This window comes from Pristiophorus japonicus, chromosome 14 (assembly GCF_044704955.1).
Source record: "Pristiophorus japonicus isolate sPriJap1 chromosome 14, sPriJap1.hap1, whole genome shotgun sequence".
NCBI lineage: Eukaryota > Metazoa > Chordata > Chondrichthyes > Pristiophoridae > Pristiophorus > Pristiophorus japonicus.
Genome location: NC_091990.1, coordinates 32,904,335 through 32,924,699, shown reverse-complemented (window position 1 = coordinate 32,924,699; position 20,365 = coordinate 32,904,335). Strand labels below are relative to the sequence as shown.

General features: G+C 44.4%; 1 protein-coding gene across 1 annotated transcript in view; it reads left to right on the top strand.

Moving 5' to 3' along the window:
- The first annotated feature begins 3,211 nt into the window (after nucleotides 1–3,211).
- adprs (ADP-ribosylserine hydrolase) overlaps nucleotides 3,212–20,365 on the top strand; it is a 38,205-nt gene continuing 21,051 nt past the window's right edge. The window contains exons 1-2 of the mRNA XM_070899104.1: nucleotides 3,212–3,401; nucleotides 10,974–11,070. Coding sequence (XP_070755205.1) covers nucleotides 3,227–3,401; nucleotides 10,974–11,070 — 272 coding nt within the window. The 5' untranslated portion in view covers nucleotides 3,212–3,226. The remainder of the gene's footprint in view (nucleotides 3,402–10,973; nucleotides 11,071–20,365) is intronic.

The following is a 20,365-nucleotide window of genomic DNA, read 5'->3' as shown; positions in this document are numbered from 1 at the left end:
CCCACTCCATCCTCGGTCTCCTACATTGTTCCAACGAAGCTCAACGCAAGCTTAAGGAACAGCACTTCATCTTTTGTTTAGGCACTTTACAGCCTTCTGGACTCAGCATCGAGTTCAATAATTTCAGAGCGTAATTGCTGCCAATCTTTGACTCCCTTCCCGCCCCCACCCCCGAGCCTGTTTCTTTTTTTCACCTTGTCTCTAATGGCAGCTGGTCATTATCCCACCATTCCCACCTTATCTTGACTAATATTTTTCTAAATCCTGGCATTACTATTTCAATTTGGCCCATCATCCCTTTTGTCTCTCTAATCTCTCCTGCCTTCCACCCTATCACAGATCTTCCCTTTTGTTCTTTCTTCCCCTCCCCCCCTTCAGTTCTTAAGAATGTGCTCTTTTCGAACATTCGGCCGTTCTGACGAAGGGTCGTCGACCCGAAACGTTAACTTTGTTTTTCTCTCCACAGATGCTGCTTGACCTGCTGAGATTTCCAGCATTTTCTGTTGTTATTCCAGATTCCAGCATCCGCAGTATTTTGCTTTTGTGTAACTGTGTCTATGAGATATTAATAATCAATCTGACGAGTTAACAGCAGTGCAGCGGCAGCACCCTACTATTTGTGCGAGCATCAAACGCAGCACTGACCGAAACCTCTGAGTCTCGGCTGCAACTCCTTTTAAATAACGCACCGGATTATTTTCTCCGCCGTGTGCAGTCTAACTTTTCAGGCGTCATGGACGCCAGCCGTTACGTGAGGTGGCAAAAGTGAATGTGGTAAGAAGGGCGCCATGGAGGCGTTGCACGCATACTGACGTCATGATTTCCATGGCGTTAGCTGGCTGTACATAAAAACATAAGAATTAGGAACAGGAGTAGGCCATCTAGCCCCTCAAGCCTGCTCTGCCATTCAACAAGATCATGGCTGATCTGGCCGTGGACTCAGCTCCACTTACCCGCCCGCTCCCTATAACCCTTAATTCCCTTATTGGTTAAAAATCTATCTATCTGTGACTTGAATACATTCAATGAGCTAGCCTCAACTGCTTCCTTGGGCAGAGAATTCCACAGATTCACAACCCTCTGGGAGAAGAAATTCCTTCTCAACTCGGTTTTAAATTGGCTCCCCCGTATTTTGAGGCTGTGCCCCCTAGTTCTAGTCTCCCCGACCAGTGGAAACAACCTCTCTGCCTCTGTCTTCTCTATCCCTTTCATTATTTTAAATGTTTCTATAAGATCACCCTTCATCCTTCTGAACTCCAACGAGTAAAGACCCAGTCTACTCAATCTATCATCATAAGGTAACCCCCTCATCTCCGGAATCAGCCTAGTGAATCATCTCCAAAGCTAGTATATCCTTCCTTAAGTAAGATGACCAAAACTGCACGCAGTACTCCAGGTACGGCCTCACCAATACCCTATACAGTTGCAGAAGGACCTCCCTGCTTTTGTACTCCATCCCTCTCGCAATGAAGGCCAACATTTCATTCGCCTTCCTGATTACCTGTTGCACCTGCAAACTAACTCTTGGGATTCGGACCCCCACGTCCCTCTGCACCACAGCATGTTGTAATTTCTCCTCATTCAAATAATATTCCCTTTTACTGTGTTTTTTTCCAAGGTGGATGACCTCACACTTTCCATCTGCCAAACCTTAGCCCATTCGCTTAACCTATCTAAATCTCTTTGTAGCCTCTCTGTGTCCTCTACACAACCCGCTTTCCCACTAATCTTTATGCCATCTGCAAATTTTGTTGCACTACACTCTGTCCCCTCTTCCAGGTCATCTATTTATATTGTAAACAGTTGTGGTCCCAGCACCGATCCCTGTGGCACACCACGAACCACCGATTTCCAACCCGAAAAGGACCCATTTATCCCGACTCTCTGCTTTCTGTTAGCCAGCCAATTCTCTATCCATGCTAATACATTTCCTCTGACTCCGCGTACATTTATCTTCTGCAGTAACCTTTTGTGTGGTACCTTATCGAATGCCTTTTGAAAATCTAAATACACCACATCCATCGGTACACCTCTATCCACCATGCTCATTATATCCTCAAAGAATTCCAGTAAATTAGTTAAACATGATTTCCCCTTCACGAATCCATACTGCGTCTGCTTGATTGCACTATTCCTATCTAGATGTCCCGCTATTTCTTCCTTAATGATAGTTTCAAGCATTTTCCCCACTACAGATGTTAAACTAACCGGCCTATAGTTATCTGCCTTTTGTCTGCCCCCTTTTTTAAACAGAGGCGTTACATTAGCTGCTTTCCAATCCGCTGGTACCTCCCCAGAGTCGAGAGAATTTTGGTAGATTATAACAAATGCATCTGCTATAACTTCCGCCATCTCTTTTAATACACTGGGATGCATTTCATCAGGACCAGGGGACTTGTCGACCTTGAGTCCCATTAGCCTGTCCAGCACTACCCCCCTAGTGATAGTGATTGTCTCAAGGTCCTCCCTTCCCACATTCCTGTGATCAGCAATTTTGGCATGGTTTTGTGTCGTCCACTGTGAAGACCAAAGCAAAATAATTGTTTAAGGTCTCAGCCATTTCCACATCTCCCATTATTAAATCCCCCGGTACGTTAAATGTTTACGCCCCTAAAAAAACTTCACGCAAATTTTGCATCAGACGTGAACAGCACCGACGCCACTCCCAGACGCCTATCTCCCAGTTAACACCGGTGTTATCAACTGAATTTTGACCCCATAAACTATGTCTTAAACTAGTGCCTTGGTTTAACATCTCATCTGAAAGACAGCATATTCGACAGTGCAGCACTCCCTCAGCACTGCACTGGAGTGTCAGCCTAGATTTCTGTGCTCAAGTCTCTAGAGTGGGCCGTGTACCCACAACCTTCTGACCCACAGGCGAAAGTGTTGGTTTGGCAGGCATCCCATTGTTGAATATGAGGGAGATGATCTCGCTGCTCCTCGAGAACTTGACGTAATTTTATTCAAATCGCTGCAAACGTTTACGTCTCGCTCCACACCTCCGCCAGGCCTCAGACGCTAATTGGCCAGTTTTCTTCTCCGCCTTTCGGATCGATCCGATTGGATAATATCTCGATTACCTGCCGCTCCTCTCGCCACTCACCCTCCGATTGGTTGCTGGTCCGTCGCTCCGGCACGCAGCAGCTTTGTGATTGGACGGGTCCGCCGTCAATCAGCGCCCCGCCCCGCCCCCCTCCGTCGGCCGGCTCACTCTCGAGCCAAGATGTCGGCGGCGAGCAAGCTCTTGATTCCGCCTAGCCGGTCGCGGTTTTGCGGGGCCATGGCCGGGGCGCTGCTGGGGGACTGCATTGGCGGGGAGTTCGAGGGGAAAGAGCTGGTGAGGATGCAGGACGTGTTGGAAGCGGTTCGCGCCCTGGAGGAGGGGAGGCAAGAGGAAGGTAATGCCGGGAGCGCCCGCACCGCCGAGCATTGATGGGACACCGACACACGTCAGCACGTAACAGGATCCTGATGCTAAAACTCACCTTCGAAGCACACCCAATCTTTTAAAAAAAAATCTCTGTACTACTTTTGAAAAATTGGCTCATTGCGATCTTCATTTACGCCCCCCCCCCCTGTTTTTTCTCATTGGCTTGTCACTCCATTCGTGGGTTCAAGTCCTACTCTTGAGCACAAAAATCTAGGCTGACACTCCAGGGCAATGCTGCACTGCCACAGGTGCCGTCTTACAGATGAGACGTTAAACGTTAAATGTCTGCTGTCAGGTGGATGTAACAGATCCCATGGCACTATTTATGAGAAAAGCAGGGGAGTTATCCCCAGTGTCCTGGCCAATATTTATCCCTCAAACACCACCACACAAAAACAGATTATCTGGGTCAGTATCACATTGTTGTTTGTGGGAACTTGCTTGCGCAAATTGGCGGCCGTGCTTCTAACATTACAACAGTGATCACACTTCAAAGAGTTCTTCATTTGCTGTAAAGTGCTTTGGGACGTCCAGTGGTCATGTACGGTGCTATATAAATGCAAGTTTTTTCCCTTTTTTTCTCCAATGTTTTTCTCATTGGCTGTCACTCCATTTAATGTGCAGAGATTGGCAGATGTAAGGTTTTGTGTGAAGTTTAATTTGGATTATCAGTCTTTAGTTTTGGACTGAACGGTCCAATTTTTGAATGGTGTGCGTGGAGAATTTTTAAAACGGAAACTTGGTTACAACTCTTTTAGGAAATCCTTTTTTTCTGTTTTACTTCTGTGACAAATGGCATCAACTGAATTTTCATCAGAAATGTAAGAATTAGAATTCAAGCTATAGTCCATTTTCTACCCAGCACCTATTCTGCTCTTTCTCTTTTTATGACTTGGAAAATGTAGCAGCCTTAAGCTGAGTAAATGTGAATGAATATTCTGTGCATCTGATGTTTTGGCATGTTGACAGAAGTGCAGTTATTATATATGTCAATAGCTTATAATCTCTAATGAAGGGGCAGCATTAACTCATTTTAATGGCTTTCCCACATTACAGGTGTAACAAAAGCAAATACAGGCAACTTTCGATTATCCATACACGGATCGAATGGAGAACCCACTATAAAGACGTCGCACATGTGAATATCTCTGTCACCAAGTGTCAATCACACACATATTGACTCAGGCGTGCACTCCTTTCTCACATCGCAACTGACACAGGCATTAAATAAATAACTGTCACATGTGAAAATCTCGATCACCAACTAGCAAGCACACATAAATTGAAGCAGGTGAATCCTTTGTCATGAATTTTATTACGTTCACGCTATGATAACACAAACTAAGTCTTCGTGGTAGGTTCTATCACCGTCAAATTTCAGCTCCTAGATGTGCACTCGCCCTCGCAGCAAAATCGTTTCTCCAGAGTAGCCCAATCCCTTAGGGACCCGGATAATCGAGAGTTACCTGTGGTGCACTGTTTGGCAAAATCATTGCTCATTTGAAGATGTCAGGTTACATGTGCTTGAGGCCCTACTTATCTAATTTCAGGCTTGATAATGTGCAGTGTGCTGACCCAGACTGGCTAGTGGGGCACAAACTGCTTCATGAAGGGGGGGTAGGGGGGTGGGCGAGGTGAGTTAGAGGATTCCAAAGCACTAAAGACCTTCACAACATCAGCACAACATTACAACATCTTCAGCACACCAACTGCACAACATCACCACAAATAAATGAAAGATAAATCAGCTACAGAAAATAGAGCAGTCCTACCTTGCCGACTGCAGAACGCACCAGCTAGCCCTCCTGCCAGGGCTAGGGGCGGCAGGCACGCATGACTGTAGGAGTGAGGGATTTTTACTTTTTACAGTTAACCCTAAATGTTGCGTAATCCTAATGGAAGATGATTCAGTTTTGATGCAAAAAACCCTTTTATTGTGAATTTTGCAGTGCACTTCAACGATACAAACAACAACAACAGCCACAGCAGGAAAGAAAGTCTGCACTCATCCACATCTCGGGGAAAGTGCCCTTCCTTATAGGATCGGTGATGGTGGTGGGGGGTTTTGGGGGCCCGGCTTGGGTCTGACCGGTGGCTGGTGCGTGGAGTGAAGTGGAAGTGAAATTTGAGTCTCCGGCCTTTGTGCCCTTATTGCAGAAGCCAGCTCCCTCATGATATCTGTCATTGTCTGCACACCCTCTGAAATGCCCGCCCTGACTTCCCGTCTTAGTGTAGAGATTTCACCCGATAGTGTGGCGGCCTCATCACGCACCCCACTGACGGCCGCCACGAGTGATCTTGTGAGGGCATTGGTCTCCTCACCCAATGAAAAACTGATTTACCTCTGCTGAGGGCTGCTTCTCAGGAGAGACTGGTCGGCTTCTCTTTCCCCTCGCTGTGGGTCTACCTAGTGGCACCCCTCCAGTGCGAGGCACAGGCTGGGACGGTGGGGCACTGGGTGTCCCAAGATGCATTTCCCGACCGCCACTCGGACCCGCGAGCTCGGAAAGTGTGAACCCATGGAAGATTGCCGAGAAGCTAATGGAGGGTTCTGGCTGCGTGATGCCCTGTGATATGTCCTGATCCATATCGCGGTCAGCATTCTCCTGAGCACACATTTCCATGGACCCCTCCTCCCCCTACCCGTCTTGGTCTGGAGCACACACATCTGGATCCTCAGGATCTTGAGGAGTGTCATCTTCTGCAAAAGGCAACACAACAGTCAAATGGTTAGCAGCACAGGAGGGAGCAGGATGGGTGGCATGAATAGTCTCACGTGTAGCAGGCCAGTCAGCAGGTTGATTTTGAAGGGCCACTATGCATTTTAATGACTCGCCCTCCCCCTCGCGTGTGGGTCCAGCTTGTGCAGAGCTTATTCTTTTTCTGCCGGCGCGAGTTAGCAAGGCAGCAGCCCTCTGTTCCAGGGGTGTCAGTTGGTGCGCGACGACGAGGGAGCGGCCAAATTACAAGGTGGATTTTTGGCGCTTTTTTCCCCTCCAGAAAGTCGGCGCACCACATCGAGATACGCCGCTCTAAGCGGCTGGGGAAATTTGGGGCCTATGCTCCATCTGCCAAATTTTTGCCCACTCACTTAGCCTGTCTATATTCCTTTGAAGATTTTTTGTGTCCTCCTTACAATTTGCTTTCCCACCCATCTTTGTATCATCAGCAAACTTGGCTGCATTACACTTGGTCCCTTCACCCAAGTCATTAATATAGATTGTAAATAGTTGAGGACCGAGCACCAATGCCTGCGGTACTCCATTAGTCACTTAAGCACTGAGGGTAGCAGGGCACAGAATGTACTCTGGGTGGGGGACTTCAATGTCCATCACCAAGACTGGCTCGGTAGCACCACTGCTGACCTAGCTGGCTGGTCTTGCAGCAGGTGGTGAGAGAAGCAACATGAGGAAAAAAAACAACTTGACTTCATCTCACCAATGTACCTGTTACAGATGCTTCTGTCCATGACAGTGTTGGTAGGAGTCCTTGTGGAGACAAAGTCCTTCCTTCACACTGAGGATACCCTCCATTGTATTATGTGACACAACTAACGTGCTAAATGGGATAGATTCAGAACAGATATAGTAGCTCAAAACTGGGCATCCATGAGACACTGTGGGTCATTAGCAGCAGCAATTGTATTCCACCACAATCTAACCGCCTGGCCCGGCATATCCCTCACTGTACCATTACCATCAAGCCAGGTGACCAACCCTGACTCAATGAGGACTGTAGAAGAGCAGACAGGAGCAGTACCAGGTGTACCTAAAAATGAGGTGCCAACAGAGGACTCCATGCATGCTAAACAGCGAAAGCAGAATGTTCTATACAGAGGTAAGTGAGCCCACAAAAAAAGGATCAGGTGAAAGCTCTGCAGATCTGTCACATCAGTTGTGAATGATGATGAACAATTAAACAACTAACCGGAGGAGGAGGCTGCATGAACATCCCCATCCTCAATGATGGCAGAGCTCAGCACATGAGTGCAAAAGGCAAGGCTCAAGCATTCGCAACCATCTTCAACCAGAAATGCTGAGTGAATGATTTTTCTCAGCCTCCTTCTGAGGCTGAGTGAGTGGGCAGATGGAGTATAATGTGGGAAAATGTGAGGTTATCCACTTTGGCAGAAAAAATAGAAAAGCAGATTATAATTTAAATGGAGAAAAATTGCAAAGGGCTTCAGTACAAAGGGACCTGGGGGTCCTTGTGCATGAAACACAAAAAGTTAGTATACAGGTGCAGCAAGTAATCAGGAAGGCAAATGGAATGTTGCCCTTTATTGCAAGGGGATAGAGTATAAAAGCAGAGAAGTCCTGCTACAACTGTGCAGGGTATTGGTGAGGCCACACCTAGAGTACTGCGTGCAGTTTTGGTCTCTGTATTTAAGGAAGGATATACTGACATTTGAGGCTGTTCAGAGAAGGTTCACTAGGTTGATTCTAGAGATGAGGGGGTTGACTTACGAAGATAGGTTGGGTCTATACTTACTGGAGTTCAGAAGAATGAGAGGTGATCTTATCGAAACATAGAAAATAGGCCCTTCGAGCCTGCACCACCATTCAATAAGACCATGGCTGATCATTCCCTCAGTATCCCTTTCCTGCTTTCTCTCCATACCCCTTGATCCCTTTAGTCATAAGGGCCATATCTAACTCCCTCTTGATAACTGGATAAGTTGGATGCAGAGAGAATATTTCCACTCAGGGGAAACTAAAACTAGGGGGCATAGTCTCAATAAAGGGCCACCCATTTAAAACTGAGATGAGGAATTTCTTCAGAGGGTTGTAAGTCTGTGGAATTCTCCGCCCCAGAGAGCTGTGGAGGTTGGGTCATTAAATATATTTAAGGCGGAGATAGACAGATTTTTGAGTGATAAGGGAATAAAGGGTTATGGGGAGCGAGCAGGGAAGTGGAACTGAGTCCATGATCAGATCAGTCATGATCTTACTAAATGGCGGAGCAGGCTCGAGGGGTCAAATGGCCTACTCTCGCTCCTATTTCTTGTGTTCCCCATCATCACAGATGCCTGTCTTCAGTCAATTCAATTCATTCCATGTGATATAAGGAAACGACTGAGTGCACTGGCTACAGCAAAGGCTATGAGCCCTGACAACATCCATGCTGCAGTGCTAAAGACTTGTCAGGACCTCTCTGCTCCAGAACGCATTACTGCCTTTGGCATCAGGGCAGCATTTGACAGAGTGTGGCACCAAGGAACCCGAGTAAAATAGAAGTCAATGGGGATGGGGGGGAAAATTCACCACTTGCTGGAGTCATACCTAAGAAGGAAGGTGGTTGTTGGAGGCCAATCATCCCAGAAATCCCTCCACCACCGTAGCTGCAGTGTGTACAAGCTGCACTACAGCAATTCTCCAAGGCTTCTTCGACAGCACTTCCCAAACTTGTGACCTCCACCACCTCTAAGGACAAGGGCTGCAGGCGCATGGGAACACCAGCTCCAAATTCCCTTCCAAGTAACAGATCCTACTGATTTGGAAATAAATTGCTGTTCCTTTATCGTCGCTGTTCAAAATCCTGGAACTCGCTACCAATCAGCACTGTGGGAGTATCTTCACCGCATGGACTGTAGCGGTTCAATAAGGCAGCTCACCACCACCTTCTCCAGGGCAATAAATGCTAGCCTTGCTTGTGACACTCACATCCTGAGAATTAATTCATTTTTAAAAACATCATAATTGAAGTCAGAAGGGCAAGGACCAAATGACCAGAATAATGTTGCAGAACGGTTGAATTAATTTATGTATTGTGGGTTACAAAAAATTCTCGAGACATGTCTTACCATTATACAAAGACAGCACATATATCTATATAGTTAAATGTCTTGTACCTAACATACTTTAGTCACCTCATACCTCGATTGCATATGTCCAAGGACAAAAAGGAGTGGGTAAAATAGTTACTACAGTCAAATTTATAACTAAATAATAAATGATTCAAAAAGTATTAATTAATGAGTAACCCATACTAAATTGAACACTCAAATCCCTTAATCTTTTCCAAAACTGTGATTCACTAGCTAACATGTATCAGAAATCAAGCAATCAGATTAATCAAATCATTTTAATAAGCTTGTATCAGTAAAAGTGACCATGAAGCTGTCAGATTGTCGGTAAAAACCCAACTGGTTCACTGATGTCCCTTTTATGGAAGAAAACCTGCTGTCCTTGCCCGATCTGGCCTTTATGTGACTTCAGTCCCACACCAACGTAGTTGATACTTAACTGCTCTTTGAAGTGGCCTAGCGAGGCGCTCGGTTGTATCAAAATGCTCACCACAGGGACTACAGCAGCTCTAGAAGGTAGCTCACCACCACCTCAGCAACTAGGGATGGACAATAAGAGGCCACCTTGCAGGCACCCCTCAGCGCGAGAATGAATTTTTAAAAATTCACACTTTCTGCCATTTTTCTTCACTTGGGTAAGTGTATAGATTTAGACATAACATAAAATATCTTTCTAAAAACAATTACACAATTCAATCATTAGATTTGCCCATGGCATTGGTTATTTAATATCCAAAATTGTTCTTGGACAGGTTTGCCCTTCTTTCAGGGACCTGAGTTGGGTGTTTCACCTGGGCTTGAGTGCTGAGAACTTTGAGCTGTAGGCAAATTAGTTGTGCATTGCGAGAGTTTCAAAAACAGGAAATGTTGGAAATGCTCAGCATCTGTGGAGAGAACAGAACAGTTAATGTTTCAGGTGTAGACCCTCTGACTTCTGACTTGGTTCCTGATCTCCCATCTTCCTTTGTTCATATCCACAAACTCCTGATTCCTGTAAAGCTTTGCCAGATTAATTTATTTAAATCCCTTGTCACATTCAATTGATCAGACCTCTGCTCTCCTGGGCTGCAGTTGTTTTGCTCCTCTTCTGTTTTTTTTCATTTTGCTCTGCTATTCGGTGCGTCTTCCATTTCCTTTCCATTGGCCCACCTCCACCCAATCCAGACTCCGCTGCTTAGCTCCCTTCTGTTGTTGACCCCAATAATCAATCCGGACAGCTTTGGTGTTTTTCTACTGTGTGGACTGTCACCGTCATGCATCCCTGTTATACGTATAGAGCAGACTCGTCAAGTTCTAAAATTAAAACGGAAAATACTGGAAACACTCGGCAGGTCAGGCAGCATTTATGGAGAGAGAAGCAAAGTTACTGTTTCATATCGATGACCTTTCTGCTTGCTCTGTGCAAGTGTCCTCATCTCCAATGTTCTGTCTTCAATACTAGTGTGTAGGGGAGGAGAGAATAATATAATATAGTAAATAATGGGTTGGCTTCTCGCCATTAGATTTGTAACCTTAGCAGCCATGTTGACCAGTAGTTAGACAATTCTAACTTGAATGGATGCTTCAGGTCCTACTTGCTATTTGTTTGGATGCCGTTTTATGGATGTAGTGGGCATTCTGGCTCCTAGCCATATATCAACTGCTGCTGTACGCTGTGTTATATCCATGTTATTTTCTGTGTCTTTTGGTTTATCACAGCTGGTTCCTTCTTCACACAATGAATTTATTTTTCAGGTTCATTAGTGTATTCGGATGATACAGCAATGACCAGATGTGTGGCACAGTCACTGATAACAAAACAAGACTTTGACGAAGTGGATATGGCTAGGAGGTAACGTGCAACTGCATCTAAAGGAATAAAATCCTGTACTGCGGAGATCTTGTTAAGTTGTATTGTGGCACAGTGTTCTGTCTTAAAGCCCAAAAGTCATTATAAACTCTTAGCTGACGTCCCTATCAGTGTTTTGTGAAATGTATTGCATATCGATCTGTTGCAGTTGCTGTGACAATGTGATATTTGAAGTTTATGTTCTCTTATCGGGAATGGAGCTGAAAATGACTTGAGGGAAAGACATTTTGTCTTGGAAAGTAATTTTTGTCTTTATTTGCTCTAAGTGTGCTTCCATGTTGTACAGTCAAGTACAATTCTCTATATTGTGTCGATGTTACAAAGTTAGTACTATGACCAGATCCTTTCTTCTTTTATCACCGTCAAAGGCAGATATTAATATTTTTACTTTACAATACCTGTAATAGACTGAAGTTACTTTGTTACACTTTTTGGAGGGTGAGACTCTCTCGGAGGCATTTTCTGGTCTTATCCTTTCTTGGATTTCCTAAGTTGCTGGACAAGAATGGGCAACCTGCAACTAGATCTCTGAAAGCTGCTCTGAAAGTACTTCACAGTAAGCTGCGCATGAACAGTCTGGATTGGCTCCTTCAGTTTTCTCTTCCCAAAGCACACTACGACGCCACAATAACTTGCAGTTTAGAGTGGAGGAGGGAGGAGTGCACAGGGAAGGGAAGAGGATGCTGAGCAGTATTAGTTAGGGAAGAATGACAGAATAAGGATTTTGCATGGCTAAGTATTTGGAGGTTTGGAAACATAAAACAGCATCCCACTGAAGGTATTGATTGAAAGTTGCCATTTTAGTTAACACCCACAGACTTGAGGTATGATAGCAGTCACTGTATCTCCCAGTATATTTAAAAAAAAAAAGACTTGCATTTAGTGCCTTTCACAATCTCGGGACGTCCCAAAGCGCTTTACAGCCAATGAAGTTCTTTTTGAAGTGTAGTCACTGTTGTAATGTCGGAAACACAGCAGCCAATTTGTGCACTGCAAGCTCCCACAAACAGCAATGTGATAATCAGATAATCTGTTTTTTCTTAGTGATGTTGATTCAGGAATAAATATTGGGATGAAACCAGGGATAATTCCCCTGCTCTTCGAAATAGTACCGTGGGGTCTTTTCCATCCACCTGAGAGCAGATGGGGTCTTGGTTTAATGTCTCATCTGAAAGACGGCACTTCCAAAAGTGCAGCACTCCCTCAGTACTGTAACCATTCAGTACTGCATTAGAGTGTCGGCCTAGATTTTTGTGCTCCAGTCTTTGGAGTGGGACTTGAACCCGTGACTTTCTGACTCAGGCGAGAGTGCTACCCACTGAGCTGCAGCTGTATCCTTCGTAATCTCTCTCTCAATCCTTCCCTAATTTTTAAAAAGATTTAAAAATAATGTAAAACAAGTATTAAATGTTAACCTGTAAAACATTTAGTGAATAAGTACATTTTTAAATACAATATTTCTCAATCTTTTGCCTGGAGGCAAATTGGGGAGTGGATTCAGTGATTTTTTTTCCCCTTTATTTGCGTTTGCATTTAGAATACAAATCCACCAGGATATAAAAACAAAACTGGATTTTGAGTCTGGCTCCCTGTCATAGAGAAACCATATAAAATACTCTTTCTATAAAAGACCCCACTCTATAGCCTACTTTTTGTATGACTAAGAACTAGGTTCTAGTGTTCTTCTTTAGGCAATGATTAAGTACTGTACATGGAGCATATTGTATGGGAGACAGTTGGTGATTTATACCACATAAGCAAGGGTAACCTAGTAACTGACTTATACAGGTCATTCTGATGAGTGCAATGCAAAGCCATCAACTGTCTTCTGTACAGTATTCTGTTGCTACTACATTTGGTAGCAATCTTTTAAAAATATTACTTATAGTTTTACTGAAATAACACCCGGAAATGATTTATGTAGTCTTCCATTCCCCTCTTATTTCTGTTGAAATACTCATGGTTTATTGCCTCCTCCCCAAGATCTAAGTTGACTTCTTCACTGAAATGCCTTCCTTTCTCTCTTCCCTCAGTCTCTGCACTATGATTTCTCATCTAGGAACTCTCTGATCTTACTGCCTTCCTGTCTTCAGTTAAACTCATTCTGCACATAAACTCCCTCACTAATACCTCTCATGAACATTAAGGTCTGAGCACTGATAATGAACTACAGCTCACTTCTTTTTCTCCATTGCCACAACATTATCCAGGCCTCCTGCAGTCACACTTTTCTCACCATACAGCTGTGGTTAAAACGCTCCCTCGACTTTCCTACATTACATTACAACAGTGACTACACTTTTTCAAAGGTACTTCATTGGCTGTAAAGCGCTTTGGGACCTCTTGAAGTTGTGAAAGATGCTATATAAATGCGTCTTTTTTTTTTCCTCACCAACTCACTCTCAAATTCCCAACTCCCACACTTTTGGCCTTTCTGCACATCAAACCACCTCTGCTGTACCTGGTCCTTTTGTCTCTGTCTTAAAGACCCAGTTAGTCACTGCCCCCTGGCAAAATTCCCATAGTCATTCATTAAAGTCTGAGTATGTAGCTTATTCAAGCAGTCATTAAATCTAGCATTTCTGAGTTTGTTGTTCTCGGCCAAAATTACCGATTATTCCAGGATCATCTTGGAGAATAGAGACAACCCCAGGCTCTTGACCAATTCTTGCTTCCTCAATTCCCACCCCACTCAACACCCATTCCTGGTCCCTATGTTGGCTGACATCTTCAATTGTTCCCTTTCCACAGGCACTGGCCACCTCCCTATCAAAACTGCCACCATCACCCCCCCCCCCCCCCACCCCCGCTCCAAAAGAACTTACCCTGGACCCATCTGTCCTTTCCAACTACCGCTGGCTTCCTCTTTATGGTTGTTACCGATTCAGATTTGCCTTGAGCTCGGTGATGTCAGTTGCTCCCTTATGCAGTTTGAGTGACTTTTATTGAGGTTGATTCACACTGCCTGATTTCTACTAAATCACGTTCATGGGGCCAGAGAAGAAGGACTGCTTATTTTAAAATGTGCTTTGACATAGAGTAGTTAGCTGCAGTGTTTGATTACAGCAGTATATCTCGCATTGTCACCACATTTGAGTGAATAACCTGGACAAAAGTAGAGAGCTGATGTGAGGCTACCTAGAGAGAGGTAATTAGTTAGTACTATTTATAGGGAACTCCGTGGAACTGCAAATTATAGGGCTCAAGTTTCAGCCTGAGTTGCTCCTATTTTTTTTGGAGCAACTAGTTTAGAATGGAGCATCTTAGAAATTGCAATTCTCGGCATTCAGTTCTAGTGAGTTAGAATAGTTTCATTTTAGAACAGGTTATATTTTTTCAAAAGAGGGCGTGTCCAGCTACTTATGCCTGTTTTGCAAGTTTAGGCAGCGAAAACTAACTCCAAACTAACTTAGAATGGAGTAAGTATAGATTTTTGTACAAGAGATGGGGGAGTTTACAAACATTAAACACTTCACTTTTACAAATAAAGAGCCATCATCAATAATAAATGATAGATAAATCAACCAATAAATCAATCAAAAAAAATTAAAAAATTAAAAATAAAAAAAATAATAAAGCAATAAATAAAAAATTACGTTTCTGCTCACCGACTGCAGCACCGGGAGCCCTTCAACAGCGTGCTGGGACGGGGCCCCACCAGTGTCTCTGTCTTTGTCACTGTCTCTCTCTGTCTCTGTCAGTGTCATAGGAACATAGGAATTAGGAACAGGAGTAGGCCATCTAGCCCCTCGAGCCTGCTCCGCCATTCAATAAGATCATGGCTGATCTGGTCGTGGACTCAGCTCCACTTACCCGCCCTCTCCCCATAACCCTTAATTCCCTTATTGCTTAAAAATCTATCTATCTTTGACTTGAAAACATTCAATGAGCTAGCCTCAACTGCTTCCTTGGGCAGAGAATTCCACAGATTCACAACCCTCTGGGAGAAGAAATTCTTTCTCAACTTGGTTTTAAATTGGCTCCTCCGTATTTTGAGGCTGTGCCCCCTAGTTCTAGTCTCCCCCACCAATGGAAACAACCTCTCTGCCTCTATCTTGTCTATCCCTTTCATGATTTTAAATGTTTCTATAAGATCACCCCTCATCCTTCTGAACTCCAAGGAGTAAAGACCCAGTCTACTCAATCTATCATCATAAGGTAACCCCCTCATTTCTGGAATCCGCCTAGTGAATCGTCTCTGTACCCCTTCCAAAGCTAGTATATCCTTCCTTAAGTAAGGTGACCAAAACTGCACGCAGTACTCCAGGTGCGGCCTTACCAATGCATTATACAGTTGCAGCAACACCTCCCTGCTTTTGTACTCCATCCCTTTTGCAATGAAGGCCAACATTCCATTTGCCTTCCTGATTACCTGCTGCACCTGCAAACTAACTTTTTGGGATTCATGCACAAGGACCCCCAGGTCCCTCTGCACCACAGCATGTTGTAATTTCTCCCCATTCAAATAATATTCCCTTTTACTGTTTTTTTTTTTCCCCAAGGTGGATGACCTCACACTTTCCGACATTGTATTCCATCTGCCAAACCTTAGCCCATTCGCTTAACCTATCCAAATCTCCTTGTAGCCTCTCTGAGTCCTCTACACAACCCGCTTTCCCAATAATCTTAGTGTCATCTGCAAATTTTGTTGCACTACACTCTGTCCCCTTCTCTAGGTCATCTATGTATATTGTAAACAGTTGTGGCCCCAGCACTGATCCCTGTGGCACACCACTAACCACTGATTTCCAACCGGAAAAGGACCCATTTATCCCGATTCTCTGCTTTCTGTTCGCCAGCCAATTCTCTATCCATGCTAATACATTTCCTCTGACTCCGCGTACCTTTATCTTCTGCAGTAACCTTTTGTGTGGCACCTTATCGAATGCCTTTTCGAAATCTAAATACACCACATCCATCGGTACACCTCTATCCACCATGCTCGTTATATCCTCAAAGAATTCCAGTAAGTTAGTTAAACATGATTTCTCTTTCATGAATCCATGCTGCGTCTGCTTGATTGCACTATTCCTATCCAGATGTCCCGCTATTTCTTCCTTAATGATAGTTTCAAGCATTTTCCCCACTACAGATGTTAAACTAACCGGCCTATAGTTACCTGCCTTTTGCCTGCCCCCTTTTTTTAAACAGAGGCGTTACATTAGCTGCTCTCCAATCCGTTGGTACCTCCCCAGAGTCCAGAGAATTTTGGTAGATTATAACAAATGCATCTGCTATAACTTCCGCCATCTCTTTTAATACCCTGGGATGCATTTCATCAGGACCAGGGGACTTGTCTACCTTCAATCCCATTAGTTTGTCCAGCACTACCTCCCCAGTGATAGTGATCATCTCAAGGTCCTCCCTTCCCATATTCCTATACCAGCAATTTCTGGCATGGTTTTTGTGTCTTCCACTGTGAAGACGGAAGCAAAATAATTGTTTAAGGTCTCAGCCATTTCCACATTTCCCATTATTAAATCCCCCTTTTCATCTTCTAAGGGACCAACATTTACTTTAGTTACTCTTTTCCGTTTTATATATCTGTAAAAGCTTTTACTATCTGTTTTTATGTTTTACGCAAGTTTACCTTCGTAATCTATCTTCCCTTTATTGCTTTTTTAGTCATTCTTTGCTGTTGCTTAAAATCTTCCCAATCCTCTAGTTTCCCACTAACCTTGGCCACCTTATACGCATTGGTCTTTGATTTGATACTTTCCTTTATTTCCTTGGTTATCCACGGCTGGTTATCTCTTTTGCCGCCCTTCTTTTTCACTGGAATATATTTTTGTTGTGCATTTTGAAAGAGCTCCTTAAAAGTCCTCCACTGTTCCTCAATTGTGCCACCATTTAGTCCTTGTTTCCAGTCTACTTCAGCCAACTCTGCCTCATCCCACTGTAGTCCCCTTTGTTTAAGCATAGTACGCTCGTTTCTGACACAAATTCCTCATCCTCAATCTGTATTACAAATTCAACCATATTGTGATCACTCATTCCGAGAGGATCTTTTACGAGGAGATCGTTTATTTTTCCTGTCTCGTTACACAGGACCAGATCCAAAATGGCTTGCTCCCTTGTAGGCTTTGTTACATACTGTTCTAAGAAACAATCCCGTATGCATTCTATGAATTCCTCCTCCAGGCTACCCCCTGCGATTTGATTTGACCAATCGATATGTAGGTTAAAATCCCCCATAACTACTGCCGTTCCTTTTTCACATGCCTCCATTATTCCCTTGATTATTGCCCGCCCCACCATGAAGTTATTATTTGGGGGCCTATAAACTATGCCGACCAGTGACTTTTTCCCCTTACTATCTCTAATCTCCACCCACAATGATTCAACATTTTGTTCATTGGAGCCAATATCATCCCTCACAACTGCCCTGATATCATCCCTTATTAACAGAGCTACCCCACCTCCCTTCCCTTCCTGCCTATCTTTCCAAATCGTCAGATACCCCTGTGTTTAATTCCCAGTCCTGGCCACCTTGCAACCATGTCTCTGTAATGGCCACCAAATCATACCCATTTGTAATGATTTGTGCCGTCAACTCATTTACTTTATTTCTAATGCTGCGTGCATTTAGGTAGAGTGTTTTCATCCTAGTTTTTAAACCATGATTTTTAGTTTTTACCCCTCCTGCAGCCCTTTTATATTCAGTGGCCCTTTTTGTTTCTTGCCTTTGGTTTCTTTGCCCTCCACTTTTACTCATCTCTTTTCTGTCTTTTGTTTTTGTCTCCTTTTTGTTTCCCTCTGTCTCCCTGTATTGGTTCCCATCCCCCTGCCATATTGGTTTAACTCCTCACCAACAGCACTAGCAAACACTCCCCCTCTCTCTCTCTCTCTGTGTTTCTGACTGGGAGGGGAGGGGGGAGAGGAGAGGGAGGAGGGGGGCGGAGAGGAGGAGGGGGGAGAGGAGAGGCGGGGGGTTGGGGAGAGGAGGAGGAGGGGGGGGTAGAGAGGTGGGAGAGGAGGGAGTGCGGGGGTGGGGGTTGCTGAACGGGCCCCGACAACGAAGAAGAAACCGGGCTGCCGTCGACACTTCGTGCGGGGCCCGCCCCCAGCGAGATGCCGAGCGGGCGGACCCCGCCGCTGACGTGGAGGGAGGGGTAGGGGGGGAAAGAAAGGGAAAGAGGCTGAACCCGGGGAGGGGGGGAGGAGGAGAGAGAAGAAAGAGGCTGAACCTGGGGGGGCGGCGGAGGGGGAGAGGCTGAACAGGAGTGAGGGAGTGGGGTGGGGGAGCTGAACGGGAGCAAGTCCCGATCTTCTCCCGGGGAGCCCATTCAGCCAGGGCTAAGGCCTGCGTGCTTCAGGCCCCTCCCACGCAGCCTGGGGGGCGAGGAGCTACTGCACATGCGCGCACGCTCTAGCACACATGCAGAGGTCCCAGCACTGTTTTCAGCGCCAGGACCTGGCTCCGCCCCCGAATCCTTGTGCTGCGCCACGCCAGGCACAAAGACGTCCTGAGGAGACAGGAGAATCACAAGATAAGTTTTCGGCGCCCTTTTTATTTCAAAGTCAGCGCACCTTATGGAGGTATGCCGTTTTTAGAGGGTGGAAACTTGGGCCCATAGAGTCCAGAGATTTCTGGAGTGATGAGATGAAAATCTCTGAAAACTATAAAGGTCCCATGGGAAATTAATTTCTGCAGGGTTAACCCAGTTTCTACAATATAAAACAACGCTATTTAATTAGGCACAAATAGACACGTACTCCATTTATATTATGGGACTGCTTTCCATAATCTGAACTGGTTGTCTTGTTGCTGAGCTCGAACTGAGAGCATGTTATGGAGTGAGCTGGTAATGCGATGAGGTGAGAACAGACTAAAAGTAGGATCTTCCAGAATGGGAAATTGGGGAGTAGAAATTGGGTCTTGAGGTGGAAGGATGTGATAAGTAAACTTATAGGCTAAAGTAGAACAAACTAAACCTAAAACTGTCAGTACAGGAAGGGATACTGGTGTCCTTCCTGCAAGGTGTGGGAGTTTTTAACGCTGGGTGTTGACTTGGGCAAACATGTCCATAGGAAGTTTCATTAACTCTCGTTGCTCAGGCTCAAAATCTTAGAATTTGAGAAGGAGATGGAGAACGTCTGACACCAGACATGGAGAGCTGTTTTTGGAATGTGAGTTTGTGAGGGTAGACGCAACCATGAGAGAGGGGGAGAGAAAATGGGTGACTATTTTGGGGTAGGGAAAGACAGGAAGGAAAAGTTAGAACAGGAATGCCTAGAGCAACCGAGGCGCTCAAAAGATTTGAAGCTGTTGCTTTCTATGATGATTCTAGGCAGGGCCATCAAATAAGTCCTACCAAATGAATTTAGGAGACTGGGAAAGTAGCTCAGGAGCAGGATTTCACAGGTGGTAATCTCAGGATTTCTCACCCAGCCAGGATAGGGAAGGTTGGGAAGATTAAGGAACTCTGTGCATAGCTAATAGTCTGGTGTCAGGAAATGGGACTGCACTTTGGGTGACGGTACTGGTTCTGGGACAGATGGGAGCTATTCTGGGTTACATCTGAGCAGGGTGCTAATGTACCACTAGCACAGTTACATAGGAAAGTGATGAGGGTTTCAACTAGGAAAGGTGGGGAACTGGACACCCACCATCAGTTAAGACTGAAGTGAGAAATAGATGAGGATTATCGAGAATATATTGATAATAATTATCTATAACAGATTCATGCAGAAAACGATTTAAAAATGGGGATATGGATTTGGAAGACAAGCTAAATTTGGGTGAGCACCTTTTGGAGAGTGACCATGTTATGATGTTTAAGTCTATCTAGAAATCAGTACAAAAACTCCCAACAGCAGTTGTATTGGGGCAGATGTTCGAAAGATGAGGAGTGAACTCGGTCGAGGTGGAAGGTAAAATTGGCACCAGGACTATAGAGCCACAGTGGGGTATTTAAATTAAAAAAATTAATTGCAGAGGTACAGAATTTGAAAATAAAATTAAAATTCTCTTTTAAAAGAATGAAAACTACGATGCAATGGTTAGAAACCAATTAATATTGAAGAGGCGAGTCTATAAGGACTATAACAATAATGAAAAAACTAAAGCAGAAAATAGAAAGAAAATAAATAAAGCTATGTGTGAAAATAAGAGAAAAAATTCAGAAAACAATAAAAGGAACAGAAAAGTATTCCGCGAGTATATAATTAAAAAGAGAATTATCACAAGTGAGGTGGGACTCCTGAAGGGAAGATTTTCAATTTGTAGATCAGAAATATTAATACTTTGCATTAATCATTAAAAGAGAAAGATATT